This window comes from Ochotona princeps, chromosome 21, assembly GCF_030435755.1.
Source record: "Ochotona princeps isolate mOchPri1 chromosome 21, mOchPri1.hap1, whole genome shotgun sequence".
Classification (NCBI taxonomy): domain Eukaryota; kingdom Metazoa; phylum Chordata; class Mammalia; order Lagomorpha; family Ochotonidae; genus Ochotona; species Ochotona princeps.
In genome coordinates this window covers 41,526,187-41,542,026 of record NC_080852.1, presented here as the reverse complement: position 1 = coordinate 41,542,026, position 15,840 = coordinate 41,526,187, and the positions used below count along the sequence as shown (strand labels likewise).

Genomic DNA, 15,840 nt, shown 5'->3' with positions numbered 1-15,840 from the left:
TGAGAAAGAGCGTGGAGGGAGGGACTGCAGGCAGCCCAGACCCCTCCTGCGGTGTCTCCACCGTGGCTTCAGCTATGGCCCCCGCTGGACGCCCTGAGGGCCTCTCACCACCCAGCAGGGGGTTGCCCATCTGAGCTCAGCACCTTGGCCGTGCCCCATCTCATCCGTCTCCAGTTAGGGAATCACAGCTCAGGAGGTGACCGAGGCAGGTGGGGGGCACTATGGGCTGCCATGAGTCTCCCCCCCTTTACCATGTCCATGACCTGGGACACACCAATCTGAAGAACAGGCAGTCCCACCTGCTGTGACAGAGTTCTCTGCATTTTCCTGAAATCATAGATTTGAAAAGCAGAGTTATAAAGAGAAGTTCCATCTGGTGGCCAGGGGTGAGGCAGACACCCAGGAATAGAGGCTAGGAACTTCTTCCAGGTCTCCCCCACGGGTGCAACAGCTCAATAATGTGGATCATCTTGCCTGCTTTCCCAGGCACAAAATGCACGTGGAAGCCAGGAATCTAGGTGGTGCTGATGGGAGATGCCAGCGCCCCAGGCAGCAGCTTCACACAGTGCGCCACAGGCCAGCTCTCGGGTCCCTGGGGACTGGCGGCAGCTCCCCTGGTAGCGCTCCTGCTGCCCCACCGTCTCTCCAGGACCACATACCCAGGAGCAAAATCACAGAGCACGTGACTAAGGGTGAGCCCGCCCGGTGCTCACGCTGGCGCCTCTCTGCCGAGCTCAGAAACAGTGAGTCATGGCTGCATGTCCTCTCAGATGGGAGCTGGTGGCTGTGGGCACGAGTCGTCCACCCTCCGAGCCCTGCTGCCAAGCTGCAGCAGCTCTCGCCATGCCCTGGCTCCCAACACAGCCCCCTGGCCTGCTTCTGCATGGAAGGCTGGCAGTGTGGACGGCGGGGCAGGTGACTGATCCCAGTGTGGGGGTGACTGGTTCTTTATCTGGGTGTGGGTAGAATTTCCCCTGTGTCTGATTAACCTCTGTGAGACTGCCCTCATTTCTGTAATGCCCGGGGATCATTCTGAGCTCAGAAAGATGGATAACAGCTCGTTTTCATCAAAAGTCTGCAAGGTGGCAGCTGGCTGTGCCTACAGTTACCTGTAACATCTGACCCAAGGCTACCGCCATTTGTCACATAACCTAATTTCATTGCAAACGCCTAGGAAATGAGGTGTCCTTTATTTTTAAACAGAAAGCACACAGGTATGCTAGGCTAATGAGGCACACGCTTTCATGTTCCAAATGATACTTTAATAAAAAGGGAGAATGCTGAGGGGGAGTCAGACCCCCATCTGCATCTGTGACGTGGGAGCAGAGAGTAGGGCGTGCACTGCGCAGTGCGAGCCACACAGACAGCCGCGTGTCCCGCAGCATGGGCAGACAACAGGACATCCGGGTGAGGCAGTGTGTCCACTGCATGCCGACTGGGTGTGGCCTTGGGCTGCTGTTCTTGTGCGGGTGCCACTGCCAGGGTCACAGGCAGTTAAGCAGAGCTGGTTCCCAGCCACGTGTGGGCGAGAAGGGCTCTGAACAGAGGAGTGCTGGCCCTCGGGAAGGCTGATCTTGAAGCTACCTGCCCTGCGTCCTGACTGTTCCAGTCTGTGGGAAGCTCCCTCACCATCAACAGTAGGGACGGTGCAGGTGCTCCCGCCTGGCCCCGTTCGCAGACACAGTGAGTGGAGCAGGGAAGGGCTCCTCTCTGCAGTGAGCAGGACAGGGATGAAGGGAGCCTGCCAGGAAGGGTTTCATCTCTCACTGACCCTCCAGGAAAGCCAGTCAGGTCGAGTTTCTGAGACTACCTAAGAGCAAGCCAAAGCCAAGGACCCAGAGCTTTGCAGGAGGGAACCACAGGACACAGTCGGGCACAATGGGCAGTCAGCATCCTCCATTAGCCGGGACACTGGGGACTGACCTGAGCTGCTCTGGGCTTTGTTGGCCTGGCCTGGTCACCTCCCTGCAGGACCGGACCTCAGCGTTTCATTACCAAGCTCCAGGCTTCACCCTCATGGAATCGGAACAACAGGCTCGCGCCCAGGTGCGGCCTGAGCGGGTGTTAGGCGCAGCATTGGGCTCTGACTTTCTGTCACCTGCTGGTCTTCTCCCTTCTGAGACAAGCCAGGTTTCCAGATAACTGCTCTTGGTGCCTGCAGAGGCCGCACGTCCCCGTCTCTGAAGAGGGAGTAGTGCCATCCATGAAGCAATGCTTTGCTCTCTCAGTTTTAACATTACCCCACAAGGAATATGGGCAAGCAATAAAAAGAACCGAATGGTTTGGGGATCAGCTCTGTGACACCGCAGGGAAAGCCACCACCTGCAGTACTGGCACCCATGGTTTGGGGATCAGCTCTGTGACACCGCAGGGAAAGCCACCACCTGCAGTACTGGCACCCATGGTTTGGGGATCAGCTCTGTGACACCGCAGGGAAAGCCACCACCTGCAGTACTGGCACCCATGGTTTGGGGATCAGCTCTGTGACACCGCAGGGAAAGCCACCACCTGCAGTACTGGCACCCCAAACAGGCACCAGTTTGAGTCACAGCTGTTCCACTTCTCGTCCAGCTTCGTGCTGGTGTGCCTGGGAAAGCAGTGGAAGATAGCCCACGTGTTTGGGTCCCTGCGCTCATTTGGAAAGCCCAGATGAGTCTCCTGGTTCCTGGCTTCATCCTACTACACATTGTAGCCATTGGGGAGTGAACCATTGGATGAAAGACATGATCTCTCTGTGACTCTGCCCTTCCAGGAAATAAATCTTAGAAAGTGGATGGCTTGGAAAGGCATGTGACGTACATAACCCCCCCAACCGTGTCCTCTTGGGGCTCTTGCTGGTTAGCTGGTTTCCTTTGCTATTGATTTTCATCCCGGAATGGCAGCCAGCAGGTGGGCAGCCCAGAACATCCAGCACAGTGGGCAATGACCTTCTAGGGATGGTGTTGTGCGGCCAGCTCCACGAGAGGGAGGCAGAGCATGGTGGTTTCATAGCCTTGCAGAACACACCAGCAGGCCACGGTGAACGCAACACGAGAGAAGCCGCGGGCGCTGATGCAGATGACGGCTAGCTGGAACACGGTCAGAAACTGGAGCTTGATGAAGCCAGTCTGCTCACTGGCTTTCTTCGTGTCTCTTGCCTTTATAGCCCAAGTTCCCATGCAGAATGGTCAGAAGCAGTATGTAGCGCTTGGGCATTGCCCCACAGTAAGGTGGACTTTCTGGCTGTGCCCCACACCGACTCCAGTAATCCATTAGGATCGCTGTCGAAATCAGCATAGCGGACGATCAGAGGGCTGGCTGAGTTGGGCACAGTTACTAATCTTCTCAGCTCAGGGTCAGAGTGCCCTGTCTTCAGCATTTTTCACGGTGCCTGTTGATGCCCAGGCAGTTCCTGGCGGTCCCTCGACCCGATGCCCTTCCAGGAGCGTCTGCAAACTGCCTGGCTGCCCTGCAGCTGGGCAGCGCGTGCCCGAGCTGCTCACCTGCCTGTCTGCACGCCGCCCAGGCGGCGGAGTCTGTGCACCATAATTTCCTTGTGATGCTCCCAACAGCAGCAAATTGCTCTGAGCATCTGTTACCAATTTCTTTAGCTGTCAGTTTCATTTCCTCTTTAGCTTCCCTGTCAAGTTGGTAAATTTTGTCATGACTTGGAGGCCCACAGTATTTTGCAGTTTTGTGTGACCGTTTTTCCTGAGCTTTCTGCCAGTTTGGGGGAAACTGGGGCCTGGTGGAAATCCTTGTGCCAAAGCCTGTGGGCCCAGGTGCACAAGATCGTGGGGAGGGTGTTAATGACAGTGGTGATGCTGTGTAAGTACTCCGTGTTCCATTCTACACGCACAGGGAGAGTTAGCTGACTTCCCCACAAGCAGCCGGCAGGGAGCAGAGCTGAGCTGCGCATCCTGTGGTCCGTGCATCCTGTGGTCCGTGCATCCCGTGGTCCGTGCATCCCGTGGTCCGTGCATCCTGTGGTCCGTGCATCCCGTGGTCTGTGCATCCTGTGGTCCGTGCATCCCGTGGTCCGTGCATCCCGTGGTCCGTGCATCCCGTGGTCCGTGCATCCTGTGGTCCGTGCATCCCGTGGTCCGTGCATCCTGTGGTCCGTGCATCCCGTGGTCCGTGCATCCCGTGGTCCGTGCATCCTGTGGTCCAGCTGGAGGCCCCCTCTGAGCCTCCAGAGGCTGACGCTGTTGTCCTTTGCACCTGCAGGGCGTGTGCCTCCATCTGTGCACCTGAGACAGGTTCTTTGATTTCTTTTGTTGGCAAGACACCTGCTGAGGTTGTGGGGCTGTGGGGCTGTTGTAAGGATGTTGGCCTTTGCTCACCCCAACGTGAGGGTAACACTGAGTAATCGTGGCTGTTTATTGCTTACTATGGGACCCGCTCCACTCTGCACACTTTACATAATTCACTAGTTTAGCCTCACAGCGTGACAGATGCACTTGTCTTTCCATTAAATCAGGGGATTCTGAGGCGCCAAGAGGACAGGTGACTTCTTTGAGATTAACACAGTGGCAGGAAAAACCAAAAATCAGGCCTTCTGGCTTCACTGTCCTCTATGGCACAAGACGTGTCTGGGTGGAGCAGCCAGCTCGAAGCATCTGGCAGTTGAGCATGAGCTCCTCTGGCCTGAACCAGACGGGACATTGTCGTCTGCACAGGCTTTCATGGCGCAGCCAGCAGCAGCCACGGACCTGCGCCTTCCTCCAGCAGCCCATTGCTTGGAATGCCACCTTCATCGCTGGCAAGGGTGGGGAGGGTAACACGGGCCCCTTCCCGCACTGGACAGCTCCTGGCGGTTTATAAAGTGTGCTCATAGCCAGCACCCATTTTGAATTCCCTAGTCCCTTTGGGATGCCAGATCCCGGCCCCTCCAGCTCACACATGAGAAAACGGCAGGCTAGAAACATCGAGCAGCTTCTTGGAGGAAATGAGGGTGGCAGACATGAAGCCAGCCGGTCTGTGTGTCTGCTGCTGCTTTTAGCAACGCCCCATTCTTTCAAGGAGGGCTGTGGTTCCTGAAGAAGTCACTTTTGCTCCTGTCTCTGAGACAGGCTCCAGGCCTGGCTGACGCCTAGTGACCTGGCTGCCCTGGTCATTTCCTGCATGGCTGAAGAGCGAGTGCCCTGCCCAGAAAACAGCAGGATGTCCTACTGGCCGCGGCAGAGTCCTGCCTGGCACTGGACCGATGTGGATGGTGTGCCAAGTGCCTGATTCTGCTTCAGTGGCCATGTGTGGCAGCCCTACTCAGGCGTGAGTATTTGTCAATTTGCTACTGCAACCCAGGAGTAATGTAGGAGCTGTGTGTGTGTTTGTCCCAAGCCAGGTTCAACGCCACAGGAAGCTGCTAGAGCCTTCTTGGAAAGTGATACTTACCCTGGGTTCAGATCTGCGCTCGGACTCGATTCCAGACCCCGCTCAGGGGCATCGACAAGACGCAGACTCCCTGCCCGTGGCTGCTGTCATACAAGGGCGCTGGTCCACCAGGAGCAGGGCGTTACTGCCCCCCCAGACACCAGCCTCTGCCCTGCACTTTCAAAACAAAGCTTCGTGTGTTTATGTATTTGGGGCAGAGATGGGGGAGACAGATGTCCCATCTGCATGAGCCAGGGCTGGCCAGGCCAGTGTCGGAACCTGGAACCCCACGCAGGTCCCCCATGGGGTGGCGGGAATGCAAGCACTTAGACCATGCTCCGTGCCTGCCAGGCGCAGCAGCGGGAAGCTGCATCGGCAGTAGAGCAGCGACTCTACGCCGGCCTCTGACCTGGAAACTGGGTGTCCACAGCCGATGCTACATGGAGGTCCCCCAGTTCCCTGCAGCTGTCAGCCAGCTGCTGGGACATGAGTGAGCTCCCAGTGTGGGCAGTCGGTGGTGTTTGGGGGTGCCCCCTCAGCCTCTGCCTCGGCCCGTTTTTCCAGGCTTCCCAGGGTCTCTTCCCAGCCCCGCCTCGGAGAGCCTTCATGTGGAATAGATCTGAGCTGGAAGTGACCTGTTGGCTTTCCCTCCTTGTAGCCCCTATGCTTAATTTTTTGAAAGCTTAAGTTGTACCCATCCTCTGAAAAGAAACGAAATGAAGTTTCTTTGTATTTCTCTGGCCCTCAATCAATTTTTTTTCCTTTTTGGGTCAGCAACTCTCAGCAAAAACACTGCTGTATGTGTGTGGGGGTAGGAGAGGAGGCGCTGGGCTGGATGTGCGGTGGCCCCTGCCCTTGGCTAGGTCTTCCTCACCCAGCTGTCCCTGCCTCTGAGTGGCCTCCTTCTGCTCAAGTGGGAGAGCTGCAGCACCGGCCAAACCCTGCTGTGCCTTCCCCCTTGGATCTCCATGAAGTGTGCGTAGCCCCTCCTGTGCCTGCAGCCCCCTGCAGGTGCACACAGAGTGGCCTTGGGCGCAGCTGCTGACAGTGGCCCCCCACAAGGGGCTGTGAAGTCCACGCCAGCCAGGCAGAGGTGGCCCAGACAGCCATGAGAGAGGACTTGGGTCTCAATTTGCAGTCCTTTCTACATCCAGTATAGGAAGACAGCGAGCAGTGCCCACCAAGACCCAAGGCCCTATGTAAGCTTGTGCTCTCTAGCAGCTCCTTCACAGTGGGGAATCATGGGGATCCAGCCTGGTTTTCTGAGACTTCAGCACCATCTGCTGGCCACATGGCTCCTCTGCCCACACAGGCGGAAAGCAGCCCACCTCTTCCAGTCCACACTCCGGCCCGGCAGCATGTGGGGCATTTCTTTGTAGTTGAAGCAAATACGAACTATTTTTCATCTGCAGGGGCAGCCCAGCACTCCTCAGATCCAGGGAGCTTTTGCTGCCAGCCAAGGCCTCCCGATGGCATGCCTCCGCTTGCTAGGGCGGGGTCTGTGGCATCTCGCTGACGGGCAGGGTTTCTGGGGATCCGTGGGCCTTGTGCGGCAACTCAGAGGAACAGGCCCGGAATCCCTCCCTCTGCAACAGAAAGAAATAGCAATTAGTGTTGGGTAAAAATGTTTCTCCATGGGAGGAACGAATGTCCAGGTCCCTTGGGTCCCACTTCATCCTCTGTCACAGTGCCATGAATGTTGCAGGGTGAGTTTCATCATGCCAAGACTCAAAGATGCAATTTACTTAATTTGTCAATGAGAAAAGGCTGTTCCAATGGATCCCTTTTTAAGAATCATGAGAAGAGCTTCAGCAGGAGAGCCTGAGAGTGGTGTGAGCGTAGCGTGAGAGTGGCGTGAGCATGGCCTGAGAGTGACGTGAGCGTGAGTGTGGCCTGAGAGTGGGGTGAGCGTGGCCTGAGAGTGACGTGAGCATGAGCGTGGCCTGAGAGTGGGGTGAGCATGGCTTGAGTGTGGCCTGAGAGTGGTGTGAGCATGGCCTGAGAGTGGCATGAGCGTGAGTGTGGCCTGAGAGTGGCGTGAGCGTGGCCTGAGAGTGACGTGAGTGTGGCCTGAGAGTGGCATGAGCGTGGCCTGAGAGTGGCGTGAGCGTGAGTGTGGCCTGAGAGTGGTGTGAGCGTGGCCTGAGAGTGACGTGAGTGTGGCCTGAGAGTGGCGTGAGCGTGGCCTGAGAGTGACGTGAGCGTGGCCTGAGAGTGGCATGAGTGTGGCGTGAGCGTGGCGTGAGCGTGGTGAACACGCCCTCTGCCTAGGCTGTCCCGGCTGCCTGCCTCAGGCACTCTCCCTCCTCCTGCCTGGGCTCAGACACCTGCAGGCAACCCTTTGCATTTGGAAGGGCATTCCAGCTGTGAAGCGCTGTGGCTGAAGCACACGCCAGGCAGGGGGTGTCTCTTTCCCTTATGGCAGGTGCAAACAGGTTGACCGTGAGCCTTCCCCCACACCCGCGCCCGTAATAACTTGCTTTAAAAAAGAAAAACAGAATCTTGCGGGTAACTGTGTTGGAGACCGGGTGGCATCCGGAGTGCAGTCTTGCTCACTGAGCAGGTCTGCCGGCTGTCCCTGTGGAGCAGGCAGAGCTAAGCTCTTGGATTATGTTGAGCAGCTTGCATTCCACATGCCTGGCCACCCTCTGCTGGCTGGGCAGCCCGGTTGCCATGTGTGGCTGTCAAGCCTGGCCAGTGGCCCGCCTCCAGCTGGCCCTAGTCTAGGAGCGCAGGTTTGTAAGTCGCTGTGCTGAGGCGTGGGTCTGTGCTCCGTCCGACTCGGCCTAGCTTCTGCGTGGTGCCCCTTCTGGTGCCGTTTGTCCAGCCGCACGGGCTGTTCAGAGAGCCGAGACGGGGCCCTGTGGGGCAGTGCTGCTTGGCGGAACTCCAGTGTTCCTGGTGCCTGGAAGGGCAGGTTTGTTGGTCAGCAAGCAGGATACGATCGTTCGGTTTTGCTTCCGTCTTCACATGGCGAAGCCACATTTAGTATGTGGTCACAAAATTAAATAAAGCCAAAGGTGAGGCAGAGCAGCAAGGGCGCTGCTGACACGTTCGCTTTGAAGTCTGAATGCACAGCAGGGTTGCTCGTCAGAAAGCAAACCTTAGCAGAGAGCAAGACAGGGTGCCGACTGTGACTGTGCAGGTCCATGGACTCACACAGGCAGAGGGGGCGGTGCACTGCAGCCACCTGACTGCCTGGGGCGGGTTGGGCACAAACATCCTTGTGGGGTCTGCGTTGGCAGGTGGGGCGTTCCTCCGTGGGGACAGGGAGCCAGAGCTGTCTGCAGGACTGCAAGACTTCATGGAAGACAAACTCAAACATAAGCTTGTTCTGGTAGAAAATTTTGACATCCATGCATAATTTTTTCATACTATTCATTTTCCTTTGCGCTTTTTCAAGACCCCTCATATGCATTTTATAGTATTACCTTTTAGTTACATTTCCATATACTTTTTGAAGTACTCTGCCTGAATAGATGCACGTATTAAGTGAAAGGAACAAATTTCTTGCATTTCATAGACGCGGTTTTAAGAACCTGATGGCACTTTTCACCCTCCTCACTCCTACCCGCTCTGCTGCTTGCTTATTTTTATTTTTATTTTTGCAATGATGCATTTTCAGTTCACTCCGTCATCACAGAGAAGCACTGTTTCTGAAGAGTATAGACAAGGGCTGTGGACCATAATCAAATCTCAAAATGTTAATTTCCCTCGTACGGTACTGTCTGTTCTGTGTGTTATCACAAACCAGGGAAAACATGGCATTGGTGTTGTAGACTCTGGCTTCCTTCGCCACGCACAGTGGTCTCCAGCATATCCACTTTGTTGCGAAAGACAGGATTTCATTTTTTGTCTAGCTAAGTAGCATTCCATATGTATCTGTTTCGCGTTTATCGCATGTCCTTTATCTCGTCCTCAGCTGATGTGATCTCGCTTGGTTCCGTGCCTCAGCTGTTGTGAGTTGAGCTGCTACAAACATTAGGGTGTGATGAGCACTCTAGGTAAACGAACACCAGCTACAAACGTGATCCTGAGGCTGGCATCGTGACATGGCGGGTTAAGCACCCACTTGTGATGTCAGCCTCCCCTAAGGGCAGGTTGATTCAAGAACCAGCTGCTCAGCTTCCAGTCCAGCTCCCTTCTGATGTGCCTGGGGAGAGCAGCAAATGATGACCCAAGTGTCTGGGTCCCTGCCTCGCCACATGGGGGACCATATAGACTTCTTGACTTCTTGGCTTCGCATTGGCCCAGGGCTGGCTCGCTCGCTCTCCCTTTTAGATAAATAAATTTTTAAAGTGTGAGGCTGGGTTTTCAAATGGCTCCAGGCTTTGGGGTACGTGTCAGTTCCTTGCTGCTTGCCCAGAAGTTGTCTGTAGAAAGGGAGACATTTTTAAGGATTTGAACACTTGGAAGCTTGGAGCCGGAGCCAGAGCCAGTGTTTGAGGCAAGAAGTCATCAGTGTTGGTCGTTTGTCCGTAGCGATATCTCAGTGTGCTTAAAGGGAGCCCTTGGCCCACAGCAGAGTCTTCCGAGATCTTTTTGCACTTACACGACTTGTAGTGATTACGCAGAATCAAGAGTACAGATCACCGGTCGGTGCCTGTGGACTTGCCCTCTGTATGATGTGGGTGTGGATGGAGATAGGTGGGTAGCAGCCCAGGCAGACATCCTTGAGACCCCGCCTGGGGATCACATCAGGACCTGCTGGTTAGCAGGAGATGAGACAGCCTCCGACCCGTAGGAGCGTGCCTCGGTCGCTGATGCAGGGAGATGGGCAAGGCAGAGTCTGGCACGTTAACAGTTGTAGAATGCAGCTGTGAAGCCAAACCTGAGAGCGTTAGGCCCAAGGAAAGCGGGTGCATGATCTGGGGAGGCCATTGTTTTTGTCCCTTTTAATTTTCCTGAATTATCTAGATTTAACAAAACATCTTTTGCAAATAAAAAGTGTGGATTTTCCCACTTACCTCCTGCATGAGTGTGGCTTTCTGGTGAGTCTGAAAGCAGGTGAACCTGACCGGAGAGGCCACTTCCGAGGCCGTCCCAGGACCAGCCCACGGGCATCCTCAGAGCCCTGCCCCACATGCTGGCAGACTGGGCTCCCATGGCAGCAGCTCCAGGACCAGCCCACGGGCATCCTCGGAGCCCTGCCCCACATGCTGGCAGACTGGGCTCCCATGGCAGCGCATCCAGGACCAGCCCACGGGCATCCTCAGAGCCCTGCCCCACATGCTGGCAGACTGGGCTCCCATGGCAGCGCCTCCAGGACCAGCCCACGGGCATCCTCAGAGCCCTGCCCCACATGCTGGCAGACTGGGCTCCCATGGCAGCGCATCCAGGACCAGCCCACGGGCATCCTCAGAGCCCTGCCCCACATGCTGGTGGACTGGGCTCCCATGGCAGCGCCTCCAGGACCAGCCCACGGGCATCCTCAGAGCCCTGCCCCACATGCTGGCAGACTGGGCTCCCATGGCAGCACCTCCAGCGACTCTCGGCCTGTGTTGGGCTCCCCACCTGACTGAGGTCTGCTGCCCAGAGAATGGCCAACAAGGCATGGATGAGCTGTGCTCACTGTTTTGGGAGCTAAGCTGTGTCCCCAGGCTGGCTCCCAGCTTTGTGGTCGTGTGTTTTGTGTCGACCCTGCAGATCCAACACGGGTGACCGTGTCCCCTTCCAGCACAGATGTCACTGTGGGGGAGAGCATCGTCCTGCCCTGCCAGGTGACGCATGACCACTCTCTGGACATCGTGTTTGCTTGGTCATTTAACGGACACCTCATAGACTTCGACAAAGACGGCGACCACTTTGAGAGAGTCGGAGGGGTAAGTACCGAGGGCGAGCTGCCCACGGAGGCCCACAGGGTTCTGCTTACTAACATTGGCTGAGCCCATCTAGCAACTCAGCACAGGGCACTGAGTGTCAGACACCTGGAGGACACCCAGTGCCCCGATGGTCCTGGCCATTGCAGGAGAGGAATGCTGTGATACCAGGGAAGTAGAAGTGGAGAGAACCATTCACCAATGAAGCAGGACAGTTCCTGTCACAGGAACACTGTCCTTGGGAAGGAGGTGCTGAAACATCCCGCCAGATCAACCACTGAGAGCAGGGGTCTGCCCCGCCAGGCGGGTGCCCTGCCAGTCAGGCACACATGGCTTTCCTGCCAATGCATGGCAGGGTGGAGGCTCAGGTGGGGACAGCCTGATGGAGTCTGGCCCTTTGGCAGAGGTCTGCGTCCTTAGCCTGGCTTTTGTGGGCGTTTGCAAAGTGCCTGAACTTTCTTCATGTGAGTCCCAGCCACTTACACATCTCAACAATGCTGGGAAATGCCCAACAAGACCCCCCACGTAACTGCACAATCAGAAGACCTGATGGGCAAAAAGAATCTTAACAAGCGCTCAGATGTTATGAGCAGAAGGGCCGTTTGGTAAAATGTCACAGCTCTTCTCAGATTTGTGTCTGACACGGCTTTACAGCCATCGGCAGCCATCTACACTGGCTGGGGGTCTGTCAGACACACAGTCCCTGCTGATCGTCACACGGCAGTGAGCAGCTCCTGACAGCAGGGGAAGGGGACACCCCAGCTCTGCCTTCACGCTGTTCCCTACGCTCTGGCCTGCACACACTGCAGTGCTGGATGGATAGGAACGCATACATGCAAGTACACACCCGTCCTGCATGAGGGCGGCCAGCCCAGGCTCCGGGTCGGCCCTGTGTCACCTGGCCCCAGGTTGCTGGAGGGCCTTGCCTATGACAGACTAACCCTGAGCAAGCTGCCTCGTGGGACCTGGAGGACTCCGCAGCTTAGCTCAGGGGAGCACTTGGCTGCTGTGAGAGGCCCCGCTGGGGCTCTTGTGGCCGGTGCGGCAGCAGAGCAGTGCCACCCACTTCCTGCTCTGTAGTCGGTGTGGGACGGCCAAGGTGACAGGCACCTAAGCAGCTATCCTGTGGGGGTTAGAAGGACCCCCTGAGGTCCTGGCATGGCCTCCGGGGCTCTGACTGAGGGCTCCGACGGCACAACCCTGCTGCCCCAGGCAGTGGTCTCACGCCTCCCCTCCTGACCACGTAGGGCTCCGAGCTGGGGGTGGGGTGGGCAGCAACGCTGCGCTGCAACGAGTCCTGGGCATCGAGGCAGGGGTCCTCATCGCTCAGGCAGGCCCCCACCTGTGACTTGTGTCACTCAGTCACCTTTGCATCGGCCAGTTGCAATGTCCTTTGCACGCCTGGCATGTTGAGAGCTCATTGGGAAGTAACTGTGGCCACTCTGCCGCTTCATCAGCAGGACTCGGCCGGGGACCTGATGATCCGGAACATCCAGCTGAAGCACGCCGGCAGGTACGTCTGCATGGTGCAGACGAGCGTGGACTGGCTCTCGGTGACCGCCGACCTCATCGTGAGAGGTACTGCACTCGGCCGCCTGGTGAAGGAGAGGCGGGCAGGAGCGGGAGTGTGTCCACGGCGCTGGGCAGTCCCCGGGGCCCAGGGGACACTTTCTGGGGTGGGAGCGGTGTAGGCAGCACTGACCTTCAATAAGCCCTGCTAGCCCAGCAAGGGTTACTGGGGTTCCAGCAGAAATTCTGGAACATTCCATGAGCAGCGGCTGCAGAGGAGCCCTATGGAGCCTTTCCACATTTGTCCCGCATGGAGTCACCAAGTCACGTCCAACTTCCTTTTCCCTGCATCTGGCAGGGTCTGCCCAGGAGGGAGCCAGGAAGCAGGGGGCCTTGAACTCTGGAGAAGCACTCTGAAATGCAGATGTCCGACCAGGAGAGCCCAGAGCCTGCAGGTGACCCCTGTGCAGGTGACCCCTGTGCAGGTGACCCCGGTGCAGGTGACCTCTGTGCAGGTGACCTCTGTGCAGGTGACCCCGGTGCAGGTGACCTCTGTGCAGGTGACCTCCGTACAGGTGACCTCTGTACAGGTGACCCCTGTGCAGGTGACCTCCATGCAGGTGACCCCTGTGCAGGTGACCCTTGTGCAGGTGACCTCTGTGCAGGTGACCCCTGTGCAGGTGACCCCGGTGCAGGTGACCTCCGTGCAGGTGACCCCTGTGCAGGTGACCCCGGTGCAGGTGACCTCCGTGCAGGTGACCCCTGTGCAGGTGACCTCCGTGCAGGTGACCCCGGTGCAGGTGACCTCCGTGCAGGTGACCCTGGTGCAGATGACCTCCGTGCAGGTCACCCCTGTGCAGGTGACCTCCGTGCAGGTGACCCCTGTGCAGGATGCATTCATAGATCTGCAAGAGCCACATGACTCCAGCCGCCTCCATCGCAGTGCCTGCCTGGCAGGTGCCAAGGGCTACAGGCTCAGACAACACCCTGCTGGCACTGGAGGTGTGGGAAGCAGAACCCCCAGGTGTTAGAAGGAAGGCACGCATCACAGTGCCTGCCTGGCACGTGCCCAGGGTCACAGGCTGAGCCCTGGCAGCACTGGGGGTGCAGGAAGCAGAACCCCCAGATGTTAGAAGGCAGGCACAGAGAGGAATGCATCACCAGGGTACAAGAATCGCGCTGGTCCTCGGGGCGCAGGGCGCAGGGTGTAGGGCGCACTGCGGCCAAAGGAGAACCCTGCCTGCAGCCTGGGCACCCGGGTGCCTGGGTGCTTGGGTGTCTGGATGCCTGGGCACCTGGGCGCCTGGGTGCTTGGGTGTCTGGATGCCTGGGCACCTGGGCGCCTGGCTCCCAGGGCCCACGGAGGTGAGCAGGAAATGCTGCAGCCCAGGTAGACATGTCTCCCTCAGGGTAGCTTCCCATTTATTTCCCTGTGAAAACACCCCAGAGCTGGTCTGCTCTCCCTTTGGGGACAAAAGAATTCTGTGCTGGAAATTTATCTCCCATTTAATTAGGAAAATGTTCAGATCAGCAGTTTAAATGCCAATAAATTAGACTAATAAATATTTAAATCAGTAATAGTTGAAGTTCTTAAATGATATTGTATACTTCATTTCACAGAAAATAGCATTGAATACCAAGAGGGATTTGAAAATGCAGTCTCAAAGAGAATGGAGTCCGGTCACTTAATCAGGCCAATAAATTAGCACAGCACTTAGGAACGGGCTCTCCGGTTCTCTCTCTGCCACTGCCCTTGCAGACTTCTGCGCCGTGCACAGAGCAGGCAGCGCCACCCTTTATGTTCTTGGGATTTCATCTTTCAAAGCAGGTCTGCCTTGAGAGCCACTGGGGTTGCTGGCAGCACCGAGAGCGGGCAGTGTGGGCAGGCCACCCCTGGCTGGGAAGCGCAGAACCCTGAGGGCTGCGAGTGAGTGGCGCTGTGGGTGTCCTGGTCAGAGGGCTAGACTTCCACAGGGGCGTACCGTGACCATTCTCTGCTTCCCTGCTGTCCCAGAAGCAAGGGCCGTACCCCTGCCCTGCCTGTAGTTCAGGGCTGGCTGAGCTGCCAGGACCCAGTGGGTGTTCAGCGATGACCAGGGCGTGTGCAGCCGGTGTGGCCCAGCTCTGAGGGTCTTGCTCTTCCAGGCCCTCCAGGTCCCCCCGAGGCTGTGACCGTAGACGAGATGACAGACACCACGGCTCAGCTCTCCTGGAGGCCCGGGCCTGACAACCACAGCCCCGTCACCACGTACGTCATTCAAGCCAGGACCCCATTCTCCGTGGGCTGGCAAGCAGTCAGCACAGGTACCGGAGCAGACACCCGAGGCCAGGTGGTCCCAGCAGTCCCGGACCTCGTCCTGGTGGGATGCGGGGAAGGGGACGCGGTGTGGACCCCAGCGGCACAGGGCTCGGGGAGCCGCAGCTCTGGCCCCAGGCCCGGTTCCACACGCAGATCCTGTGTGATATGTAAGAGTGCATTTGTGACAAAAGCCAAGTGTATCATGGTGAAGCCAGGATGGAGCCCACGGCCCTGCCCCTGCTTTTCTGGGGGCATCTGGAGCGTACAGGAGCCCCCTTCCCGTGCCACAGTGCTGGCAGCGTCCTCTAAGCTGTCCCCGCTCTGCTCACCTTTCCCTTCCTGCGTTCATCCCGTGTGTCCTGTTTCTAAGGATGCTTCGGAATCCTTTCTTTGGGGTCTGAGTCTCACACTGTCCATCACCCTGGGAAGTCACTGCAAGCTAGGTCCCCAGTTGACATGGCTGCAGTGACATGCCCATTTCCACACCTGTCCCTGGACCCTGCTGCCTTTAATGACCCCTGTGCTTGTCCGTGGGAGAGAGCGGGTCTCCTGGCTTCCTGCTGGTCAAGGGTTTGTTTTACGGAGCAATGAGAAATTTCTGGAACGTGGGCAGAGACGCTCGTGCCTGACCCTGCAGCCTACAAAAAGCAGGGAGCCTCTCAGGCAGCAGTGGCATCCAAGATGATGTCCTGACAGCTCTGTGTCCTGTGGTGTCCCCACCAGGGTCTGATTGGCCCTTGTTCACTGGGCATCAGTTCTGAGACCCCCAAAGCTGTTGGTACAGAGACGGTCAAATGTCGGGCCTCAGGGTGGAGTTGTGTCCCGAAAACCCTGGGCACACACCCACCCAATCCCTTTCAG

At 57.3% G+C, this 15,840-nt stretch overlaps 1 protein-coding gene across 4 annotated transcripts in view; it reads left to right on the top strand.

Annotated features, from left to right (window-relative positions):
* The window catches only part of LOC101524153 (contactin-4), a 421,066-nt gene that overhangs the window by 394,637 nt on the left and 10,589 nt on the right, over positions 1–15,840 (top strand). For 3 of the 4 annotated variants that reach the window (XM_058678776.1, XM_058678775.1, XM_058678777.1), the window contains 3 exons: positions 10,999–11,174; positions 12,629–12,749; positions 14,826–14,984. In XM_058678776.1, coding sequence (XP_058534759.1) covers positions 10,999–11,174; positions 12,629–12,749; positions 14,826–14,984 — 456 coding nt within the window. The remainder of the gene's footprint in view (positions 1–10,998; positions 11,175–12,628; positions 12,750–14,825; positions 14,985–15,840) is intronic. The other variant, XM_004581271.2, reaches the window with a different exon arrangement.